At 45.3% G+C, this 24,487-nt stretch overlaps 1 protein-coding gene across 1 annotated transcript in view; it reads right to left on the reverse strand.

Annotated features, from left to right (window-relative positions):
* Positions 1 to 24,487, reverse strand: part of agrn (agrin) — a 945,905-nt gene that overhangs the window by 220,044 nt on the left and 701,374 nt on the right. Inside the window, exons 19-20 of the mRNA XM_034173355.1 lie at positions 20,899 to 21,333; positions 5,433 to 5,558 (exon numbers count right to left, since the gene is read on the reverse strand). Coding sequence (XP_034029246.1) covers positions 5,433 to 5,558; positions 20,899 to 21,333 — 561 coding nt within the window. The remainder of the gene's footprint in view (positions 1 to 5,432; positions 5,559 to 20,898; positions 21,334 to 24,487) is intronic.

Genomic DNA, 24,487 nt, shown 5'->3' on the forward strand with positions numbered 1-24,487 from the left:
CTCTTTTTTTTCCATCACTCATGAAAATGCACCAATCTGTTGTTGCAGGTGATTATATATGAATGAACAGATGAGTGCTATATTATCCATCTATCCATGCATCCATGGATGGGCAGGGGGGGGGGTTGCTGGAGTCTATCCCAGCAGTCATAGGGCATGAGGGGTATTTTTGCTAATAAACCCAGCTGGCTTGGAAAAGCCTCAGGATCCCCAGAGTAGAGTTACAGGACTTGGCCGAGGGCAGGGAAGTGTAGGATAAGCTGCTTAGTCTTCTTCCACTGTGACCCTGACCCGGATAAGTGTCCGAAAACCCCCCCCCAAAAAAACAAACTGAATGAACACACTAAATCCTACACAAGTAATCCTGCTGTTAATGTAATCAAAAATGGTTGCAAGTGAAAACATAACCAGATTTCCTAGAGGGAGCTCCCAATTGTCCAGTTTGGAACTATCTGGAATGTGGTGTAATGGAGCAACAACCATGATGAAGCATATATATTTATTCAGATGTGATCTACCAAGATCAACATGTGTGTGGCAATAAACATCCTTAAAGCCAACACGTTGTAATGTTAAAGCAACAACATGGAGTGTTTTTAATCAGAAAAGTTTTAATATGATTTTGATGGTACACCAACTGGCATCTCTGTCGGTGCCACAGTACCCCCCAAATTGCCTGGTACTGCACTCAGTACGTCTCACACACACGACGGCAAAGATTGTACATAGGTAGAGTTTAGCCAAAAAGTCGCTAGCTCATTATTCCCAATACAGCCATCATGGCAGAGCCAATGAAGAAACTGAAGAAGTACATAAAAAATTTGAGGTGATGTTAGCAAATTTTCTACATATGAAATTCAGACATCAGTACTTGAAAGTTGTCCATCGTTAGTTACAGTCTTGTTGTGTTGGCTAACATTCACCTTGTTACATTAGCTTTTCTCTATGACATCACAACACACAGCGTTTTGCCGGCATACTTGTGTAAAATCCTGTAACGTTGCTTTGCTTTGATGATTGAAACGTTGCTTTAGTCAACAAATGCACATGTGCTGCTGCCAGAACCATGACTTGTATTTTAGACGGTGGGGAATTAGGCTTCACACCTGTAGGGGGATCGTGAAAAATGTGCAATAAGTCCGGCTCAGAACAACAGAGGGGTTTGATACATCTTCTCTCCTCTTGATTTAACTTGGAGCTGCTTTACAAATGGATTTCTAGGTTAATGTGAAGACTAGAAAAGCCAACAATTAGTCGTTATTGTGTAACACAGCAACTCGCATCAATAAACTCAAGGGTACTGCGAAATGGGACAAAGTAAGTCCAACTAAGTCCTTCTCAAGAAGAAAAGAGATCCCACCTTGATCAGACTGCCTGCTTTTATTGGGTAACGCTCAAGCTGAATGAAGTATCGATTGGTAGTGAAGCATCACTGTTTGCTCTTTGGAGGAGTTCAATATTTACAGGCTTTAGTGGATTTGTCACCTGCACAATGAAGGTTATGTTTTCTTTCTGTCAAATGAGTTTCTACAACACATAATTTGTGGAACATCACACCTTCAATCGCCTGCAACCATTTTTTATTTTGGATTTAGAGTCTTTATCAGCAAAAGTGGAATACAGCATTCATAACATCTGTAACCACAAATTGATTTATTTTCATAAGCCTAGAATGAGCCCTTCATATCTATATGGAAGCGGGGGCACCCTCAATTAGCCAGCCATGTTGCACCGCCATGTTTACCGCCTAATTATTTTTTGAACCCTCACTTTTGTGAAGTGGGGGATCACACATATTGCTTATCACAAGAGACGTGAAGGGAGCATGAATCTCCATCACCCAAGACGTGAAAGTTTAAAGGGAAACAATGCAATCTTCAACCTCACCACCACCTTACTCAGGGGGAGGAGGAGTAACAGGAAGACAGAGGTCAGGAATGAGAGGAACAGTAGCAGCCAGTAAACCAGTCTTGATCAGTGTGTCTGGTATTTCTATTTATGTTTGCAAACTGTTTTTCTTTTTTACTTTCACTATTGATACTCTGTGTGCTTCTTACCCTGTGTGCTGCTATAAAATGCTGCTGGAACCTCAATTTCCCAGAGGGAGTCTTCCCAAATGATCAATAAAGTTCTATGTAATTTAATCTAGATGGCCGTCAAGCCTACACTCTGTACCTTTAAAAATAAATGAACTGGGTTTCCCCAAATGTGATGACCAGTCTGTCCTGTTGTAGAAACCATTTCAAGGAGCAGTCTGAAATTATAATATATATATAATATTGGGATAGTTGCTTAGACCTTGACCAAAAACATTGATCTCCAGAGATGTGCCCCCTTATGAGTTACTTCCTTTTAGTCATTTATCCTGTGAAAGAATACGTAGATGAGAGAGGATTGGTGAGGCCCAAAAAATGGCTTCATATATCTTCATAGTACACAGTGCAACAGTAAATATCACTGCCTTATTGAGAAGCTTTGAGACCTTCACAATACTAGAAATACACCACCTGCTCCGACCTGTTGCCACAGTGCTTTCATGTCATGACCTGGAGCTCCCAAGGGAGCTGTAGAGAACCCCTCCCTTCGTGATCAGTGAGACTAACAGTGCTGAGACATACACAGAGTGGAATTCAACAGGAATGGAAGGAGCAAGATAGGAAAGAAGGAAGAAGAGAGATGCAACAGGGAGAAGGAAGACATTTATCTGTATGAACCAAGTCTGCCAGAAGGAACTGAGTGGTACAATGGTACTTGTCGGCCTCTGGTAGTCCCTTGAGTGTCTCCTTGCTCAACTCCCGAGAGAGAACTGATGCAAGACTGAATTGAGATTGGAAGGCCTGAGAGGGAGAAGAGAGTGAGATATAACAGAACGGGGTGAACCTGAGCAGTGGCACTGACTGATAGAGAGAGAGAGAGAGTGTGTGTGTGTGTGTGTGTGTGTGTGTGTGTGTGTGTGTGTGTGTGTGTGTGTGTGTGTGTGTGTGTGTGTGTGTGTGTGTGTGTGTGTGTGTGAGACGGAGCGAATAGAAGCAGAGAGGCTGGATCTTAAAAAAAAGAAGGACAAAGTGGAAACAGAAATTCCGAAGGTTGTTTTCTAAAACAATGCAATGCGGCACTAAAGCGTGATATGGACTCTTCTATGGAGAGGCTAAACTTCAAAACCATTAGGGATTAAAGTTTTAATAAAATGACTGGATTTCCAGATTTGCACTGTGATACTAAAGTTTACCTTAAGCAGAATTTTAGATTTTTGGGCCATTTTTCAGAGAATATGAATGATAACACAAAAACTTTTTTTCACTCATGGTTCATGGTTGTGTGAAGCCATTTATGGTCAAACAACTGTGTTTACTCTTTAAATCATCATAACACCAGAAAATACTCAAATGACCCTGATCAAAAGTTTACATACCCTGGTGATTTTTGCCCAATAAAATGCACACAAGTTGACACAAACAGCTACTAAAGGTACCCATCATCACCTATGACCCCTCATTTGTAAAAAAAAAAAAAAGGCCATTTGAAATGAAAAAATGACATATTTACAAATACAGATTTATTTGTAAAACCCACCACACGTTTTAATAACTGTGTGTTACACCAACCAGCCAACCACTGACATCAGGAAACTAATGTACCCATAATGCAATGCGGCATGTGCATCTAAATGCTAAAACTTTCAAAATTAATGCATTACTTTAAAACTAAAAGATATAGCTGATATTTTCACTTTGTAAAACAACAGATGTGATGTTAATTTCAATAACTTGTCCGGAATTAGTTTGTTTAAAATTATAACCAGAAGTCAAAACTGTCCGCCTGTGCAAGACTCCAGTGAAATGACTGGCAGGTCTGTATGGTGTGAAGAGAAATTATCTTTTTTCCCCCCTCTCTCTCCCTTTTCCTTTCCTTTCCTTTCTCTTCTCTCTGGTTACCAGGTCTCTTTTGCTGAGAGAAGGCCAATCTGAGTAGAGGTGCTTTCTCGTTGTTGTGTCAGTAGCTGCCATGTACTGAAGTTAATACTGAAAGTTATTGGTTTAGATTTTATCTGTGGAAGTCCCTTCGGCTGCTCCCTTGTGCTGGGTGCTGACTTCAGGGGATCATATGCGATAGCCTTTTCCCTGCATTCTAAGGCAATCTGGGAAACTAAATACTGATTCTCTCGCCATTAATTGTTTTTCAACACAATTTTTATTTCTGAATAGAACAGTAAGTCCCTTCAGCTGCTCCCTTGTTTGCGCTCGGGGTTGCCACAGCAAATCCAAGGTGGATCTGCATGTTTTGAACCAGAAACCTTCTGCACTGAAACCAAGCGCATTAACCACTTGGCCACCACCCCTGCTCGTTTAGATTTTATCTGTAACTTCCGCTATTTTTTTTAGGGATTTATCAGTTTAGCTTTTTAAAAGTTAACTTTTCAGTTAGCGGAGTAACAGTTATCGAAGCTAACTTTTTGGTTAGCTGTGCCCACCACTGGTTCCACGTGAGAGACTTCCAGAGTACTTATCATGCACATGCCAAATAATGCAACAATGGTTTACTGAAGAGGCCATATTATACAAAATTAATTTTGCCTACGTTTTACAAATAAATATGGCAAAGGATCTTTCGACTCCCGACAAAATTTGGACCTGAAGTGGTTTGTTTTAAAGTGCTGTGTTGCATTTTATACTCATACGTGCTCTACAAGACACAGAAACAAAAACAATGTATAGACATTGTGTGACAAGCAGCAGTTGTTTTCCATTTTAAGTGACATGTTCCAGATTGTTTCTTTGAGAGCCCAAAATATTGCAGGTTTTCTTTTTTGGCATGCATCACCTCAATGTCCATGTGGTAGTTCTTTCAACAAAGTTTAAGAAACATTTTGAAGACACCAGGTGACCTATATTAACTTGCTGAAAAGACAAAATATAACTTTTTTTTTCACTGTGTTTATGTGTGCTTCTTTGTTCTGTTTTTTTTTTGTTGTTTTTTTTGTATTTCCTGCCTTTAATTGAAAGAGGAGACTCTTAAAATCACTGCGTGGACAAAAAAAAACACCTGCTCATCTGGTAATTTCAGGCAGATGGCTCAACATAAATTTTACTGCAATAAATGTTGAACATGAAAAATATTGTACTTATTACCAAGAAATTATGAGCATAAACTCTGTTTATGCTCATAATGTACTGCGAGAAAGCAAGATGGGCCAGAAGTGAGAAGAGAGACAAGTACTGACAAAAGTATTACTTTGCACTTAGAACAATGATGTGAAAATTGAAATATTTAACACAATTTTTTTTTTTTTTTTAGTAATTTGGTTTGTGATGTTTCACATATTACAATGAAATAGACAACAAACACACTTGAATCACAGCAAACATAGACATGAAATAAAATATGAGTAAGTGGAGGACAGATGAAGAGGACGAGGGGGTATTTTGGCTTACGGGGACAGTTGGCACCCTCTGGAGTGCTGGATGGCGTCCTGCCATCGGGGCAGCAGCCAAATGGCGTATTGTCGCAGGCTGACCGGTCCTCGGCTGTGAGCACAGTAGCGCTCGCTGGGGTTGGACCTATGAGCGATACAGACATGGGTCAGGGTAACCAGTGAAGCATTTAAAATTTTTGACTTCAAATCCACTTTTGAGGCTTTGAGGAATCACTGGGTGGACTAGCATTAGCCATGTCGATACTTTTAACATTATGTTGTGAATCACCAGATGGCTGTATTTGAAAGCTGACATACATATTATTATTATTTTTTTTAAAGGAAACTAATTTGCTGGACAATTCTGGGGATGTCAAACTTGTATGTTACCTCTTTAGCTTCCATTGTGAGCACACCACTCTATGACAGGGTCAAGTTCAACAACTAAAATACACTCAACAAAAATATAAACGCAACACTTTTGGTTTTGCTCCCATTTTGTATGAGATGAACTCAAAGATCTAAAACTTTTTCCACATATACAATATCACCATTTCTCTCAAATATTGCTGAGATAATCCATCCCACCTCACAGGTGTGCCATATCAAGATGCTGATTAGACACCATGATTAGTGCACAGGTGTGCCTTAGACTGCCCACAATAAAAGGCCACTCTGAAAGGTGCAGTTTTATCACACAGCACAATGCCACAGATGTCGCAAGATTTGAGGGAGCGTGCAGTTGGCATGCTGACAGCAGGAATGTCAACCAGAACTGTTGCTCGTGTATTGAATGTTCATTTCTCTACCATAAGCCGTCTCCAAAGGCGTTTCAGAGAATTTGGCAGTACATCCAACCAGCCTCACAACCGCAGACCACGTGTAACCACACCAGCCCAGGACCTCCACATCCAGCATGTTCACCTCCAAGATCATCTGACACCAGCCACTCGGACAGCTGCTGAAACAATCGGTTTGCATAACCAAAGAATTTCTGCACAAACTGTCAGAAACTGTGTCAGGGAAGCTCATCTGCATGCTCGTCGTCCTCATCGGGGTCTCGACCTGACTCCAGTTCATCGTCGTAACCGATTTGAGTGGGCAAATGCTCACATTCGCTGCCGTTTGGCACGTTGGAGAGGTGTTCTCTTCACGGATGATGTGAAGGAGATGTGTTGCACTGCATGAGGCAAATGGTGGTCACACCAGATACTGACTGGTATCCCCCCCAGTAAAACAAAACTGCACCTTTCAGAGTGGCCTTTTATTGTGGACAGTCTAAGGCACACCTGTGCACTAATCATGGTGTCTAATCAGCATCTTGATATGGCACACCTGTGAGGTGGGATGGATTATCTCAGCAAAGGAGAAGTGCTCACTATCACAGATTTAGACTGGTTTGTGCACAGTATTTGACGGAAATGGTGATATTGTGTATGTGGAAAAAGTTTTAGATCTTTGAGTTCATCTCATACAAAATGGGAGCAAAACCAAAAGTGTTGCGTTTATATTTTTGTTGAGTATAGATTGAGAAGTTTTTTTTTGTTTTTTTCAGGGAGATGCCACATACGTGTTACCACTCATATCACACAACTGTCATATACAGACAAACTGCAACAATATCACACCGTGCTGATTAGCTGAAGGTTACTTTCAAAACTTGGTGTTAGGGGGAAAAAAAAAATCCCCACAGTACTGCAGTCACAGTATATTGAGCTACCATGGGACATAAAAGACATCAAAAAGTAGCTGATGCTTTTCTCTCTGGGTGTACAAGTGGTGAGGGATGAGCGTGTATAACAGCATCCATCCTCTTCTCTAATAACAGCGCTCACAGTGGGGGTTTCGTGGCCGAAGCGGTGCCTTTTACAGCCGCACTGAGATTAGAAATAATCGCAGCAGCAAACAGCTCACAGTTAAACAAGTCATAAAGACGCCAGAAGAGAGGGGTGCTTCGTTCAAGGACTTGCGGTCAAAGGAGGCAAGAGGAGAGCGAAGAAGGGGAGGAGTGGAGGAGCGAGGCTTCTAGGGCATCTGTTGGCATGCGGCCTGAAGATTTACAGACACTGCGTTAAAGAGGAACGCACTGGTGGGGGGACAGAAGGGAAGGCGGACGCCGCACGGTTCCACTGGGAACCATGAGAGCTGTCAAATAAATATGCAGTCTCAAAGTCAGACAGCAACACGCGCAAACACAGATCGGAGCAGGTTTCGCCGCCGTGCAAACTTGCAAAAGCTGCTGACCTGCTCAGACAAATTTTTGTGCCTGTGCACTTGTGGCGTAAATTTACGGTGTAAATTTGAAGTACAGCAAAGTTGCCGTGACAGGTACTAAGCAGTGCGCACCTGCCCATTTCCGGCGTACGCCTGACGCGACCTTGATAAATGCGGCGGGTGAAAACAATCGCAATTCTAATAAACACGCACCCATAAATATTCAGACTCCGCTTCAGACACACCCTCATTTTACGACATGGAAGCCGGGAAGACGGCAAAGAAAAAGAACTCCACCAATCACAACGCGTGCCAATAGAGTGTCAAAAGTGGCCGTCGTATCAATTGTTTTGTAGTATAATCAAAAAAGTGTTACAGTGGTCTCTCGTTTATCGTGGGAGTTACGTTCTAAAAATAGCCCGTAATACGCGAAACTGCGACGTAGTCAGCGTTATTTTTTACAATTATTATAGATGTTTTAAAGCTGTAAAAACCCTGTAAAACCACTTTATACATGTTCTCAATCAGGCATGAACATTTTCTCACTTTGCTCTCGTGTGTAAACACTCTCAAAGTTCAAACCTTAGTAGAAAAATAAGACCAAACTGTTTTCAGGCCCAAACATTTGTTTGAGAAATAAAAATAGAACATTTTCCTATAAATAATTATGATGGCTTTTAGAACTAACGAATGTAATTTTAACGATCAACGAACGAGGTCGGACACATAAGAAATTATTCATAGTGACTGACCAGTATTTCACAGATTGCGCCTCTGCATCCTGGCGCCGCGCTTTTTTCCACTCACACCTGGCTGCAGGTGTCTGTTTCCGAGTGACAAACACAGTTATGGTTAGTTGTTGGCACTCTTTTTTCTTCTGGGTGAGAAGATTCTTATAAACAGACACGCAGAACACAGAACACTGTAAAAAAAAAAAAAAGGCATGCAAAATTGGACTAAAAACTCTGCGAAACAGCGAGGCCGTGAAAGGTGAACCGCGTTATAGCGAGGGACCACTGTATTCTCTTTTCACGTCAATAATTCTTGACGTGGATATTTGCTCGCTCAATTAATAAGACACACCTAATTTTTTCAGATTTCTTTATTCTTAAAATGTATTTCTTTATTTATTTTATTGTGACAAACGAATGGAGACGACAAAACCTGATTGCAGCACGGGTGAAGGGAATGACAACACTACAGTTGTAATTATCAATTCCATTGTCTAAAACGATCACACCACATAATGTTACGTTCAGCGCTGCTCTGGCTCCGGGCTCTGGAGAAAAAGGCGAGCAGCGCTTTCTTTGCAGTCGGCGCTGTGGCCACGGATCGTGCTCCATAGACCAACAATCCCGCAAAAGCGGGATTTGTATTGATTATTATGTAGTATAATCAGGAAAGTGTTATTTATGTAACATATGCATTGATTTGTATAATGGCACTGTTTATCATGTTGATCAGTTTCATTTTTATATGGATTCCAGCGCTGGTTCATTTTGGCATATAATTTACACCACCTCTCGACCTGGTGTATATTTTCAGCGCAGCGTATGCCAACAACCACATTGATAAATGCCAAGTGGCGCAGCCGTTTTGGTGTACACCCCATATTATACGTACGCACGTTGATACATGAGGCCCATTGTCACTGTGGGGTATTGTGTGTAGAATTTTGAGGAAAAAACAAATTTCATCTATTTTGGAAGAAGACTGTAACATAACAAAATGTGGAAAAAGTGCAGCGCTGTGAATACCGTCTGGATGCACTGTAGTTACCGTAGTGGCCATGGGGCACACAAGGTCCCCGCTGTATTTCACCCAAACAACCAATCCCCTACGTGATCTATCACTCAGGTGTCCCGACATGGACGTGGGGTTGGACCTTGACACGCTGTACATCGATAATGAACAGAGTGGTCATGCCGGGGAGACTCCCAGGCTGTGCTCAGGCAGGCAAGATATTCACAAAATCCACTGCTGTGATTAATCAGAATCACAAACATTTGTAAATATTTTGTCTGTTTAAACACAGCACGACTCTGTGAGACATCCTTGTGCACTTCACCTCAGTACCTTCCACTTCCTGTTACTCCATGCATGGGCACAGCGGCGCTTCTCTGTATTCATCATCTCAGGCAAGCTAACAGTTAGCAGCTCACACAGACAATGATGGTGATGAATAAATTAAACCAGCCACACCAAGACAATCCAATCTGAAGCTACACAGCACATCACTCTAATCAGGATGTGTTCTTATTTGTCATCTGCTTTTGATACATGCATTAATGTACAAGTTTTTTATGTGTGAGAAATGGTCAACATAGATAACAGCTTTTGTCATTCACTGTTGGATTACAGAAGAAAAAAAATTGTGGATTCAAGCATGGATTTGTAGACGACTGGACAACAGACATGATGAAAGCCCCTTTCACATTGGGCGTGCGTAGAGTCGCACTGAAATGCATATCGAGTACGGTGGAATGCCTGTGTCATGAAAAACAATGCTGGCTGCAGGGGAAGCCTGGCCTGCCTCTTCTTCTTCTGTGGTTTAGAAGGTTCACTGCCAGCAAAGTTCAGTGAGATGAAGAAAATCTAGCAATGCAGGTATGTATTGACTAAATACATACCTAAGGTTAATTATGGCGTTCCACAAGGTTCTGTGCTAGGACCGATTTTATTCACTTTATACATGCTTCCCTTAGGCAGTATTATTAGAAAGCATTGCTTAAATTTTCATTGTTACGCAGATGATACCCAGCTTTATCTATCCATGAAGCCAGAGGACACACACCAATTAGTTAAACTGCAGGATTGTCTTTCAGACATAAAGACATGGATGACCTCTAATTTCCTGCTTTTAAATTCAGATAAAACTGAAGGTATTGTACTTGGCCCCACAAATCTTAGAAACATGGTGTCTAACCAGATCCTTACTCTGGATGGCATTACCCTGACCTCTAGTAATACTGTGACAAATCTTGGAGTCCTTTTTGATCAGGATATGTCCTTCAATGCGCATATTAAGCAAATATGTAGGACTGTTTTTTTGCATTTGCGCAATATCTCTAAAATTAGAAAGATCTTGTCTCGCTCTCAGACTGCAGGCTTACTTGTAGTTCCTAGGATTTGTAAGAGTAGAATGGGAGGCAGAGCCTTCAGCTTTCAGGCTCCTCTCCTGTGGAACCAGCTCCCAATTCAGATCAGGGAGACAGACACCCTCTCTACTTTTAAGATTAAGCTTAAAACTTTCCTTTTTGCTAAAGCTTATAGTTAGGGATGGATCAGGTGACCCTGAACCATCCCTTAGTTATGCTGCTATAGACGTAGACTGCTGGGGGGTTCCCATGATGCACCCAGTGTTTCTTTTTATTCACCTCTTTTTGCTCTGTATGCACCACTCTGCATTTAATCATTAGTGATTGATCTCTGCTCCCCTCCACAGCATGTCTTTTTCCTGGTTCTCTCCCTCAGCCCCAACCAGTCCCAACAGAAGACTGCCCCTCCCTGAGCCTGGTTCTGCTGGAGGTTTTTTTCCTGTTAAAAGTGTTGTGTGGCTGGGGGGCCTGGCTGCCTTTTTGTTTCTGTCTTTTGTTTTTCCTTCCAGGTGGCTTGCATTTGGGACTGAGTGGCTGTGTTGCTGAGGTTATCAGGACCTCACCCTGATCACCTGCGGCTCGTCTGGACTCACAGCTGTGGTGCATCTATATGGATTGGAACATGGTGGCATTTAAGACTGGAGTATACAGTGTGTATTTGCCAGAGACTCGACCTTGTGACCAGACGGGTGAGATCGTCGTCTCGGGAGCCATCTCATCATCAGTGGATGCAGAGAACGTCCAGGGTTTGATGCACGGTCTGTGAAAGAGGAGGGGGTGAGGTCTCACGCTCGTCAGCACACTTCCTGAGGTACGTTAGATTTTGTGACCAACGTTTATACAGTCAGTAAATGTGGTGTCCCTCACACCTTATTATATTGAGCTGTACGTTAGTCATGTATCGGCTTCCACTGCAGTGGAGTTTTGTGAACTGGATGTTCCATACCTGCAGGTTGGGAAGCTGATTAGTAATTAAGCCAGGAAGTGTTTGCTGTTTATGTACACCTTTGAGTGGTCTCTCTGTGTGTAGAGTGTGGACTCACATAATGGTTCCTTCTTTCACAGACTCGGTTTGTTGCGGCCACCTGGGGGGTGTCGGCGGGGTCCTTGGGTCCGAACGGCTTCTGGCTCCGGACCGTTAGCGCTGCTGGGAGCGCACCGTATCACCACCACGTCAGACCGCACACTCTTTTGTTGTTTTGTATCACATCACTGTTATGTATTAAATTCAGTTAGCCTTTGTACCGTGCTCTGCTTATTTCATACTGGGTCCTTCAAACGCTGGTCGGTTCTCCGAGCTGCGTCCGACACATAACAGTAGTCTCTGGCCAAACATCACGGACCCAGCGGTAGCAGAGACGGTAACGCGCCGGGAAGGCGGCAGCAGACGTTCAGTAGTTATCCGGATCAGTTGCGGGTGCTCTCCGCCTGGATGGTGCGTGTTTGAGACCCATTGCTGAATACTGATTTGTGCTCTCTTGCAGCCGTGTTCCTGTGTTGTGCCTTATCCGTGGGTCGTGGTGGAGTGTGACTGGCGACGGCTTCGCGTCACGCTCCGACCGGATAAGAGGTTTAAACGGGAGCTGCAAGAGTGTGTCTGTAATGGGTGCACGCGCATGGCGGAGCTCTGTGGCACGGGTCGCTGAGCTTCCTGTGTTACAGTTGTAGCCCCGTTTCCCCGGATAAAGATAACTACTGCGTCTGTTGTATCAGCTCCGGCGTTATTTAGTTGAGCACATTTTGGTTGTGTGTTGCACACAGCTGCGCACGGAGATGCAGCTCGTTTGTTTTCTGTCACCAAAGGGGTTTTTTTCATTTTTAGCACTTTGGCTCCCTCTTTTGGTGACTTAGTCACATTACCGTTAAGCTCTTAAGTTAGAACAGGTGTGTTCGATTTGTTTGAGCTTAACGGTATACGTCACTGATTTGTTTTGTGTTAGTTCATTTCGTGTGGGTGTTTTTTGAGTTGGTTTTTGTGTGGGATTTATTTTTTTTTTTTCCCACTGTTTGTGTCTGGGGTTGTGGCCCTGCAGCCTGTCTATGAAGAAAAAAAAAAAAAAGGACCCCAACAACTGTATCTTGGTCTGTTAGTCTTTCTTTTTATTTCTTTTTGTTTCACCTCCCCAGGATTTGATGGGACGGTCCCCTGGGGGGTGATGGGGTGGTATTTGGGTTTTTTTTTTTCTTTTTTTTTGTTTGTTTTTGTTATGCCCTCTCTTCTCCTCTGACTCCAGCCGGGTGAGCCGTAGTGTCGGCGTTGCTGGAGGGGTGCAGTTTGGTTATACTGGGCGTTTCCTGGGTAACCTCTGCACCTGGGTGGGGGGGGGGGGGGGTGTTTTTTGATTCCCTGTTCCACCTCCGGTTTCAGCACGCCTTTGGCCGTCTGCCATCGGCGTGGCTGAGGTTTGGGGCAGTGGGATATACCCGCAGCTAGTGGCTGGTGTAGAAGTTGGAGGAGTGGCGCCGTTTTGTGCCGTTTGCCATAACCGCTGTTCCACTCCTCCCGGTTGGCTTCTGGGGTATAGTCACGGTTGGTGACACTGGACGTGCTTCCAGTTTCCACTGCGCCAAGGGGGTGGGGTTGGGGTTGTTTTGTTTGTATGTTTTTTTTCCCTCTCTTCTTGTTTTTCCCCCCAGTTTCCGCCCTCAGGGTTTGACTGTGGTGTCCTCTGGGGGGGAAAGGGCTGTGGGTCCATCTAGCCATAGACGGCCGGGGCTGGGTCCATTGGTCATGAGGGGAGGCGTCTCCTGGGGTTGACGAGTGGTCCTCTGGGAGGCGCTGGGAGTCCCCGTGGGTGACGTTGGATCCCAGAGGGACCTCGGCTGTGGTTATTACTCCTGGAGCTGGCGGGAAGTCCTCTGGGGGGTGTTGGTCCCTACATGTTGTTTGGGGGGGGGGGGTGTTTTAGCACTTTTATTTGTAAGCTTAAGTTTGGGGTTTTTCTTTTCTCCTCTTCCCGGGGTTTGATGGGACGGTCCCCTGGGGAGGGGGGGTGTTTTGGTTGTTTGTGTTTGTCTTTTTTGTTTTATGACTAAAGACCGAACATGGTTGGATAAAGGCTGACCGCACAGATTTAAGAACTCCTGGCCACACCTGTGCTAAGTGACTGACTGAAACAAAGGCAAGGATGCAGCCAGAGGAGAGGACATCAACCATTCTGTTGGAAGACGAATGCAGATGCGGTTTCCAGCCATGGTCCCTGGAGGGGGGTGTTTCTCCTGGGCCAGGTTTGTGTGGTCGCCGGGAGGCTTCCCGTGAGGGTGGGGTACTGTTGTATGGCTGGGGGGCCTGGCTGCCTTTTTGTTTCTGTCTTTTGTTTTTGCTTCCAGGTGGCTTGCATTTGGGACTGAGTGGCTGTGTTGCTGAGGTTATCAGGACCTCACCCTGATCACCTGCGGCTCGTCAGGACTCACAGCTGTGGTGCATCTATATGGATTGGAACATGGTGGCATTTAAGACTGGAGTATACAGTGTGTATTTGCCAGAGACTCGACCTTGTGACCAGACGGGTGAGATCGTCGTCTCGGGAGCCATCTCATCATCAGTGGATGCAGAGAACGTCCAGGGTTTGATGCACGGTCTGTGAAAGAGGAGGGGGTGAGGTCTCACGTTCGTCAGCACACTTCCTGAGGTACGTTAGATTTTTTTGACCAACGTTTATACAGTCAGTAAATGTGGTGTCCCTCACACCTTATTATATTGAGCTGTACGTTAGTCATGTATCGGCTTCCACTGCAGTGGAGTTTTGTGAACTGGATGTTCCATGCCTGCAGGTTGGGAAGCTGATTAGTAATTAAGCCAGGAAGTGTTTGCTGTTTATGTACACCTTTGAGTGGTCTCTCTGTGTGTAGAGTGTGGACTCACATAATGGTTCCTTCTTTCACAGACTCGGTTTGTTGCAGCCACCTGGGGGGTGTCGGCGGGGTCCTTGGGTCCGAACGGCTTCTGGCTCCGGACCGTTAGCGCTGCTGGGAGCGCACCGTATCACCACCACGCCAGACCGCACACTCGTCTAACTCGGGCGAATATCTGTCATTTTGGGCAACTGGCCATGAACGTCGGGCCTCTGAAAATGCATACCGCCCCCCAAAAGCATGTTATTGTATTATTACGCAATTCTACATTGGCCTGATGTGAAAGGAGCTGAAGGGCTGATGGTTAAATTGGAAAAGGACAATTTTCCAAGCGCCGTACGTATTGCGCCTAATTTTTTCGTATCTTGGCATTTCATTCTTTTTTCACCTTTCACACTTAAAAGAAACTCCTAATATACAAGTGTTGTTGCTGGTGCTGAGTTGTGACCTGTTGTTACCGGCGGTAGCTGTGTGTTGTATTCACTGGCGTGTGTGTGTGTGTGTGTTTGTGTGTGTGTGTGTGTTTGTGTGTGTGTGTCTGCCTGCGAGACAAGACAACTCAAAAAAGGTTGAATGGTTCTCCTTCAAGCTTGGTAGGAATTCTACTTGGATAGATATGTTGAGTTGATTAGATTTTGTAGTAGTTTGGTCTGAGGTCAAGGAAAACATGGTCTGAAAAACACCTTTTTAAAAATATCTCAAACATAAAGCCTTGATGCATCAGCAAAATGTAATTGATTGGTATGACTGATTTAATAATGAAGTCACACAGAGGTCACGATGAAGCCATAAATTGTCAAACATACCCTTAGACATATATACTTACTTGTACCTTTATACTGTGGTGTGTAAAGTGTGCAGAATATGCATCAGCCCTCTGATGCCTTTCATTTCTACTTTTTCTATTAAAGATATTCATTTTTTTTATGAATACATGAAAAGTGTCAGGACACCTTTACAGTATTACCTTCTCTCATGGTTTCATAAATGATTCAACTGTAACGACATAAATGTCAACTTAAAAAAAATCTGAAGTCGTACAAGCCCTTGTTTGTGCACACTTTTACATATTGCTTTTTGATTACATACCCATACATAAGCAGAATACAGCCATAGTCAAAATTCTTTAATGTGGCTAAACCACACATGTCCCTGGAATAATTTCCAAAATTAGGAACTAGAATGCAACTGTAATTGATGTCATTAAATCATAACTGTATTTATGTACATATTTAGTTTGTACTTGGTCAAATCAGTAAGTTCAAGATCTTAATTCATCCCAAACGAAAAGTATGGAGTCATCTTTTTGTCAAACCATATTAACCGCTGCCAACAAAGTTGGACACGCCCCCTGTTTGTTTGTCTGTTTGTGAACAGCCTGGAACCCACAATTTCTCGTTATCGTTATGAATTTATTATTTATTTTTTTTTATTATTATTATTATTTTTAAACAGAGGATTCATGTCCCGATAGGCAAGAACTGATTTAATTTTCAAGATCATAGGCCAAAGGTCAAACTCAGGAAAAATCTTGGAAATTGGAATAATCCCTATCCTTTAACATTGAATGAATTTATCAATCAATCAATCAACTTTTTTTTTATATAGCGCCAAATCACAACAAACAGTTGCCCCAAGGCGCTTTATATTGTAAGGCAAGGCCATACAACAATCATGAAAAACCCCAACGGTCAAAACGACCCCCTGTGAGCAAGCACTTGGCAACAGTGGGAAGGAAAAACTCCCTCTTAACAGGAAGAAACCTCCAGCAGAACCAGGCTCAGGGAGGGGCAGTCTTCTGCTGAGACTGGTTGGGGCTGAGGGAAAGAACCAGGAAAAAGACATGCTGTGGAGGGGGGCAGAGATCGATCACTAATGATTAAATGCGGAGTGATGCATACAGAGCAAAAAGAGAAAGAAACAGTGCATCATGGGAACCCCCCCACAGTCTACGTCTAAAGCAGCATAACAAAGGGATAGTCCAGGGTCACCCGATCCAGCCCTAACTATAAGCCTTAGCGAAAAGGAAAGTTTTAAGCCTAATCTTAAAAGTAGAGAGGGTATCTGTCTCCCTGATCTGAATTGGGAGCTGGTTCCACAGGAGAGGAGCCTGAAAGCTGAAGGCTCTGCCTCCCATTCTACTCTTACAAACCCTAGGAACTACAAGTAAGCCTGCAGTCTGAGAGCGAAGCGCTCTATTAGGGTGATATGGTACTACGAGGTCCCTGAGATAAGATGGGACCTGATTATTCAAAACCTTATAAGTAAGAAGAAGAATTTTAAATTCTATTCTAGAATTAACAGGAAGCCAATGAAGAGAGGCCAACACGGGTTTAATTGTCAAAAAAGATAAAAATTCTTTCATATTTATGTGGAGTTATGTAGGATAGTTTCCCTTTATCTGTTGGGAAGGTGTCGTAGCACGGACCCACAACAGGGGGCGCAAATGAACGGACAATGAATAAGCCAAAAAGTAACAATTTAATGTTGTGATAATACACAACTAAATACACAGAATTTGCAAAGTCAATTGACACCAGGTGACGTGTGGGCAGGCTCGAAGATAGAAGACCCCTGACGACAGAGAAGCCGCGTCCCACACGGCTTCCACCACCAACGGTCTGAAGAACACCGGAGCCGCCAAGTCCCGAGTCTCCAGGTGGCCTCTGTCTTCGGCTGTCGACCCTGGTACCATTCAGGATCAGATCTGGATGAAACTTTGTCAGGTGATGGTGAGTGTCAGTCTGCATCTCACTTTCAAATATGAGGGTGACTGGGGTATGTTTAATTCAGATATAATGTAAAATATACATTAAATGGGTTTTTCAAATTTAAATGGCCACAAAATCTGGAATCCGAATCAGATCCCTTGCAAGCTTTGTCAGTTGATTTCCCCGCGTGCGTGTTATAACCCACCCTTAGCCCAGTTTCTAAGGACGGGCGTTGTAGTTTGACCGTTTTGGGGCAGTCCTTCTGCATATGCTCACAAGAGCCGCAGACAAAACACTCCCCGCGGGCCAGCCTCCTTTGTCTGATGTTTGTTTTCACTTTGGCCCTGCTCGTGTCCATAGCCTCCTCAGCAGGGGGAGCTGTAGCCACACGGAGCTCTCTGGCAGTGAAGCGTGGGGACGACGTCACCTTTTCGGAACCGGAAGGGGGAGGGACGGCTCGTGCCCGGTCACGCCCCCCGGCCTGCTCCCGACGATGCTCATTCAAACGGTTGTCTAAGCGTATAACCAAATCGACAAGCCCGTCAAAATCCCGCGGTTCCTCCTTAGCCAGCAGGTGCTCCTTCAGGACCGGAGACAGTCCATTTACGAAGGCGGTGCGGAGCGCAACGTTATTCCAGCCGGACCTCGCTGCCGCGATGCGGAAGTCGACTGCATACTCAGCTGCGCTGCGACGCCCCTGTCTCATTGACAGCAGCCCGCTCGAAGCGGTCTCGCCTCTGTTGGGATGGTCAAAAACTTGTTTGAACTCCCGTATAAACTCAGCATAAGATGTTAGGAGCCGTGAATTCTGCTCCCAAAGCGCCGTAGCCCAGGCGCGTGCCTCTCCTCGAAGCAGACTAATAACATAAGCCACCCGGCTGGCGTCTGACTCGTACATGACAGGACGCTGTGAAAAGACGAGCGAACACTGCATGAGGAAGTCTGCGCACGTCTCAACACAGCCTCCGTACAGTTCCGGAGGGCTTATGTATGCTTCAGGGGACGGTGGGGGGGGTCGTTGAACGACCAGTGGAACGTCTGTTACAGGCCCAGGACCAGCAAGAGGAGTGGCTGCAGCAGCGCCCTGATCGCGCAGCCTCCACCCTCCGGTTAATGAGAACATTCTGCTCGGCCACTAAATCCAGCCGAGCCGTGAAGGCGGTTAAGATTTGCTGCAGCTCACTCAACACGCCACCCACTGACACCTGCGCTCCTGGCTCTTCCATTGGCCGTTCAAGTTCGGGTTGACGCCCCTCGGAATCCATGACGATTGGCCGAGAAATCCTGTTGGGAAGGTGTCGTAGCACGGCCCCACAACAGGGGGCGCAAATGAACGGACAATGAATAAGCCAAAAAGTAACAATTTAATGTTGTGATAATACACAACTAAATACACAGAATTTGCAAAGTCAATTGACACCAGGTGATGTGTGGGCAGGCTCGAAGATAGAAGACCCCCAACGAGAGAGAAGCCGCGTCCCACACGGCTTCCACCACCAACGGTCTGAAGAACACCGGAGCCGCCAAGTCCCGAGTCCGCAGGTGGCCTCTGTCTTCGGCTGTCGACCCTGGTATTGCTGGCAGAAAGCAGAGACAAGATGAATGAGTGTGAGTCCGCACACTCAGTAATCCACAGTCTGCACACAGTTAGGAGGGAGCACCTCCACCTCCAATCACACACTCGTGCAGCTCCTGATTAACCACTTATCTGGTTTGGGGTGTGAGGCGAAGCCGTCGCTGTCACACCAAACGCCAATCCCACAGATAAGGAAAACACCAGGAAAACGGCTGCAACAGAAGTTCAGATTATTACACAACGTATGAGTCAGCAGAGAAATTACCTCTTCAGTAGTCGATTTCTCGGCGAGGAGGTGGAGTTGCAGTCCGGCCTTTATGGTGATGATGATGATGATGATGAACGAGTGACAGCTGGTGCAGAGGTTGAATGACAGCTGTCACTTCTTCTGGGTCTGGCACCCTCTCGTGCTTGGAGCCCGCACTCCAAGCAGGGCGCCCTCTGGTGGTGGTGGGCCAGCAGTACCTCCTCTTCAGCGGCCCACATAACATTATCAACTGACAAAGCTTGCAAGGGATCTGATTCGGATTCCAGATTTTGTGGCCATTTAAATTTGAAAAACCCATTTAATGTATATTTTACATTATATCTGAATTAAACATACCCCAGTCACCCTCATATTTGAAAGTGAGATGCAGACTGACACTCACCATCACCTGACAAAGTTTCATCTAGATCTGATCCGGAATATGGATTTTGTGGACATTTGAATTTAATTTTGAAAAGCCCATTTGATGTACATTTTGCATTATATCTCAATCAAGAGTGCCCCAATCACTCTCTTTTGTGACAATGAGACACAAACTGGCACTCTCAATGAACAGACTAAGTCTGATCTGCATGTGATCTGTAACATTGAAAAGCCCTTTTGATGTATATTTTGAGTTATATTTTAGCTTATGAAAAGCCACTTCTAACAGGACTTTTACCTTGATAATATTTTCCAAGGTAACAGTTTATGGAATTGGAAACTAGTGTTGGCAGAGGTTTGCGCTCTATGAGCGCGGTGCTCTAGTTGGTAATGTTAATGCATTGACAGACACACACACACCCTCACCAGAAGGTGCAACAATATCTCTCTGCAGAACTATGTTTGGGCCGAGGGGTTCGAACCCTCCAGGCACACCAGGGAACACATTCCTACACTTATGCGCACCACCTGCCACTGGCATCAGGCCTGCTTGGCAGACAGGCTACATGCTCGCAGCGTCACTGAGCACTCTGGTCAGCCTTTGACAAGAGAATAAATCCAACATTCAGGGAGAAGAAACAGGGAGGAGGAGGACGGCGAGCACAAGCCGAGGAAGAGCTGACGGGAGCCACGCTGCTCCATCAATCACATCCTGTTACCGTGAGCTGGCAGACAAGGGGAATGGAAAACAACAGAAAAAAGAAGGCCTGATTGAAAAGTTTCAGTTGTCCCTTGGTGTCCCAGCGGCAGGCCGAAACCGCAACGGACTGTTACAGTGAGGAGTGCATGTTGGGAAAGAGTTGAGACTAGCCGTGTGACATGGCACGCAACCTTCACGCTCTTACACCTCAGCCCCACAGTCACATCAGCCTGTCAAGTCAAGCTCCACAGAGCCCCGGACGCGGGCCAACAGTTTCATCTTCCCTGCAGAGAGTGTATTTTACAGAGCCTGGGTTTGTTTTGCTAACTTTCTGAGAGCGAGCGAGCGTGCTGGTGGAATGGGAGAAAAGAGCATGGGTGATGCAGCAACACTGAACCATGCAAATAGAATCCTTTCTGTTGAAAATTGAGATATGCATCTTGTGCAAGTAGCAGTGACAATAACAGCCTCCGTTTACACAGTTTTCTTTATCCCCACTTCCCTGAGTTTGACACTTGTCTTCCCAATAAATAATTTGCGTACGGGTACACACAGCGCTGTGCTGGCACGGAAATTTCCATTAATACCTAACAACAGATGATGGCATGAAAATGTTATCATTTACTTAATGAAAACTGCATAACCCCCCACATACCCCTCAAAGCATCATGGGTAATGAAGTGAAAGAGCAGGGATTTACCAATGGGCTCATCTCCACCACTGGCCTCCATTGGGACACCGCTACCTGCTTCTTCTTCCCGCTCTTCCCCTTCCTCCGTCTGGTCGTCCCCGCTGGGGTCGCCACTGCCTGACTCTTCAAAAGAAGCCGCAGCGGAGGGGCTGGGGCTGCTGCCAGCGAAGGAAGTGGTGGCAGCGGTGGCTGGTTGTGGTGGTTGAGGCTGTGTGTGGGTGGGGTGGTGGTGGTGGTGGTGGTGGTTTTGTTGGGCGCTGTGATGGGTGGTAGGGGAAAAGCGGCCAGATGCCAGCGGCTCACTCTCGACAGTCCTGGGAGGCGGCATGGCCCACACCCTGTTAGTGGGGAAGGGGGTGGTGGTGATGGTGGAGGCGGCAGCTGGACTGGGGGTGGTGGCGAGGGGGTTGGGGGTGGTTCGGTCAGCTGGCTCGGTGATGGTTTCTGGTGGAGGGAAGGGGAGGAAGCAAGGAATGGATGAATGATTGAGCAAAGATGGAAATGCTTGATTTTACTTTACCTACAATAAGTACAGCCTATAAAAAAAACATTACGCATTGAAGCACCAACGAACCCTTAATGATTACATTTTAACGCTATATATGTTGAATGAAATGGCTTTTTAATCATCTAACCCCTCTGTCTCATGCTACCAAAGTCATTATGCTAGTAGATTTTAAAACTACGCCCACGTACAGTCTCACATTTGTAAAAGCAACCAATGATTAAAAGCCCTGCAATGGATGAGGTGTTTAGAATCTTTATTTGACAAACACAGAGTAATGAAAGTGCATCCATACGCACAGTGAATATGGAAGATGCCAACAAATGACATACGGCATTCAGACGTAGATGCATCGCAGTGTCTTTGGACTGCAGATGAGCAGTGCTGCTCGGAAGCATGTTTTTGCACACGCATGCTGCCACAGCTTCTGCTTAGGCGTGCACGATGTGCCATGTTTGTGTGTTGTGCACGTGCTTTTCCAGTGCCTATGAATTATATATCCATATTCAAAAGCAGCCCTCCAGCAGCAAAGCTTTAATCACCAACAGCCAGTGCCTCCGGTGATGAATGATTGATAGAAACGGGGCAAAAAAAAGAGAAAAAGCTGGCTTTAACTCTGGCTTCAAAGACGGCGCACTGCGTGCTGCTCGCGCAAAGCATCCGTCAGTGCCGCCACAAACACACTGCTGTCAACATACACACAAACAACGCGGCAACAATCACTCCAAATGAGACAGCGAAAAAAAGAGAGGCTGTATGCAGCGGAGACCATCATTATGGATGCAAAAAAAAAAAAAAAGCTCCAGTGCAAAAGGACAAACTGCGTGTGATAAAAGAACCATAAATAGGACAAAAGCTCCTGTGGGGGAGAAATGAGTTGGCAGGGAGATGCGACGTAAGCGAGCACTTCAGAGTTAGGCGAGGCAAGCGGGCGTGACGATACTGTCGCTCTTCTTTTACCTCGCTACGTCCCACGGGTATAAATGTGCGTGAGCGTGTGGGAGAAATGAACAGGATATAAAGATAACAAAGCGCCTCCACTGTAGATTAAGCTAATATTACATGTAGGCCATAATTATACTGTAATAATCGCTTATTTGCTCAGGAATTATTCAGCAAGGTGTGAAACGTGACACCTCCAGGGACAGCAGGAAGCCTCAGAGGCGCACCGGGTGTCAGATTAAAGCATGACGTATATTTATTTATATACAGGCAGGGTTGGAGTGGAGTGCACACAGCGGCGATGCTATCGCTAAGAATAGAAGCACGTCTTGCTTTTCCTCTTGGCTACACCTGTCTGTCAGGTGTCAAGCTTAGTGTCAGGCAGCGTGCACCTGAGATGTGCCTAATGTGTGTGTCTGAGCATGTAGGTATCCTGAGCACCGGTTTCCACAACACGGGGTAAGGACTCCAAGAGGGTAAAGAAGGACCGACTGGCTTGTTCAGCTGATTCTTCCCCAAATCAGGTTTAACACTCCATTTGCCTTTTTCGTCCTCGGAGCAGTGGACAGTAAAAACACCGTGAGGGAAAAAAATCAGTGTCATCTTGGCTGGTCTCAGCTGTGTAGTTATCTCTGAAAGGTGGTTATTAAGACTGTTTGATGTGTCAGGCACACGCAGCAAGGGGGAGGATGAATGTAGATACAGGAGACTGGAGGCAAAGATGAGAACTGCGGTCCAAGGAAGAGGAAAAGTTAAGGATTTAAATCCGAAAACAAAAGATTAAGAAAAGCTACAGTATCAGTGGGAGAACAGGGCAACGGACAGAGACAAGGAGGGAGTAGTGAGAGTGAAATAACACAACACGGAGGAGCAATGGAGAAGACAACCCTGACTAACATGCAGGCGGAGGGCTGCCAGTGCCATATGCTGGTATTCGCTGCCAATTTGCTGCAAACCTACAGGTGAGAACACCATATGGGTGAGCTAGACCAGTGCCAACCTGGTGACCATTATAACCCTGTGCCATAACTTGTTCACTGGTCCAAAAGCTGTCCCTCACATGTGACGTACTGTACAGCAGCTCATTTCTTTAACGTATTTTGTTTCATCTTTTACTGGGACAAGCCAGAGCAGGCAGAAAAAAAAAAAAAACTGCTCCTTCCTCAGTGGCTCCGCCGCTCCGTCTTTCAGATAAGAGACTTCAGAGAAAACTGTGAAACTTCACAGTTTTCTGTCACAAGAAGAGACATTTGGAGGAGCTTCTGCCGCCGGGTAAAATTTTTGTGCTCATTAGCGATCGTGTGTGCAGCTGTAGTGGTATAGAAACAGATCAATAGCATTGCAGTTCGATAAGAAAGATCAATATTCCTTCATTTATTTAAGCCGTTGGCATTGCTCTCTTATCAATCCACATAGCGACTGAAGCCGAGCGACTGGAAGCTCTGTGAGTAAACAGCGAGAGGGATGGCGGGGAGGGCTGCGGCGTGGCGAGGGGGAGAGGCAGAGCAAATGCTAATTCGCACCCAGCCACACGTGAAATGAGCTTGAGATCTAACCCCCGAGCCGACAGCAGCAGCGGAGCGGCTACCCGTGGCGCAACCGCATCCGGGAGAAGAAATTAAAAGATCCCGTGTGGCTGTCGGCGGGCCTGAGCGCTCGACTGTCTGCTTCTTCCCTGTGGGTTTGATAGGGAAGAATCCGCTGCTGGGCGTCTTTGTGCCGTCTGTGTGCAGCAATGCTAGGTTAGCAATTACGCACAACCCACATGGACATCGCCAGGCAACAGACGAATGTGAAATCAGACTGGATTTTGATTCCTTTTGCTGGTTACCATCAGCACAGAATTTGTAATTACCAGATGTTCAGGGACTTATCAAAGCCTTGTTGATCTATTCCTGAGCTTATTTGTGCATGTTTTTTTTTTCTGTGTACCTGCAACTGCAGGTCAACAGATTTTCTACAGTTTCTACAGCCGTGCCTCCTACAGATTTGACGTAGTTTAGCTCCATCAATGGGCACTCATGCAAGAATTTGATTTGTACCCATTGTGCAATGGGTTGAGTGAACGTTTCTCCACCTGGCATTGGCTCCTGGCCAGAACCACACAGCTGCTGATCCTCTTCCCCAGTGTGACTGCTGGCAGTGTATCTC

This window comes from Thalassophryne amazonica, chromosome 6 (genome assembly GCF_902500255.1).
Source record: "Thalassophryne amazonica chromosome 6, fThaAma1.1, whole genome shotgun sequence".
Lineage (NCBI taxonomy): Eukaryota > Metazoa > Chordata > Actinopteri > Batrachoidiformes > Batrachoididae > Thalassophryne > Thalassophryne amazonica.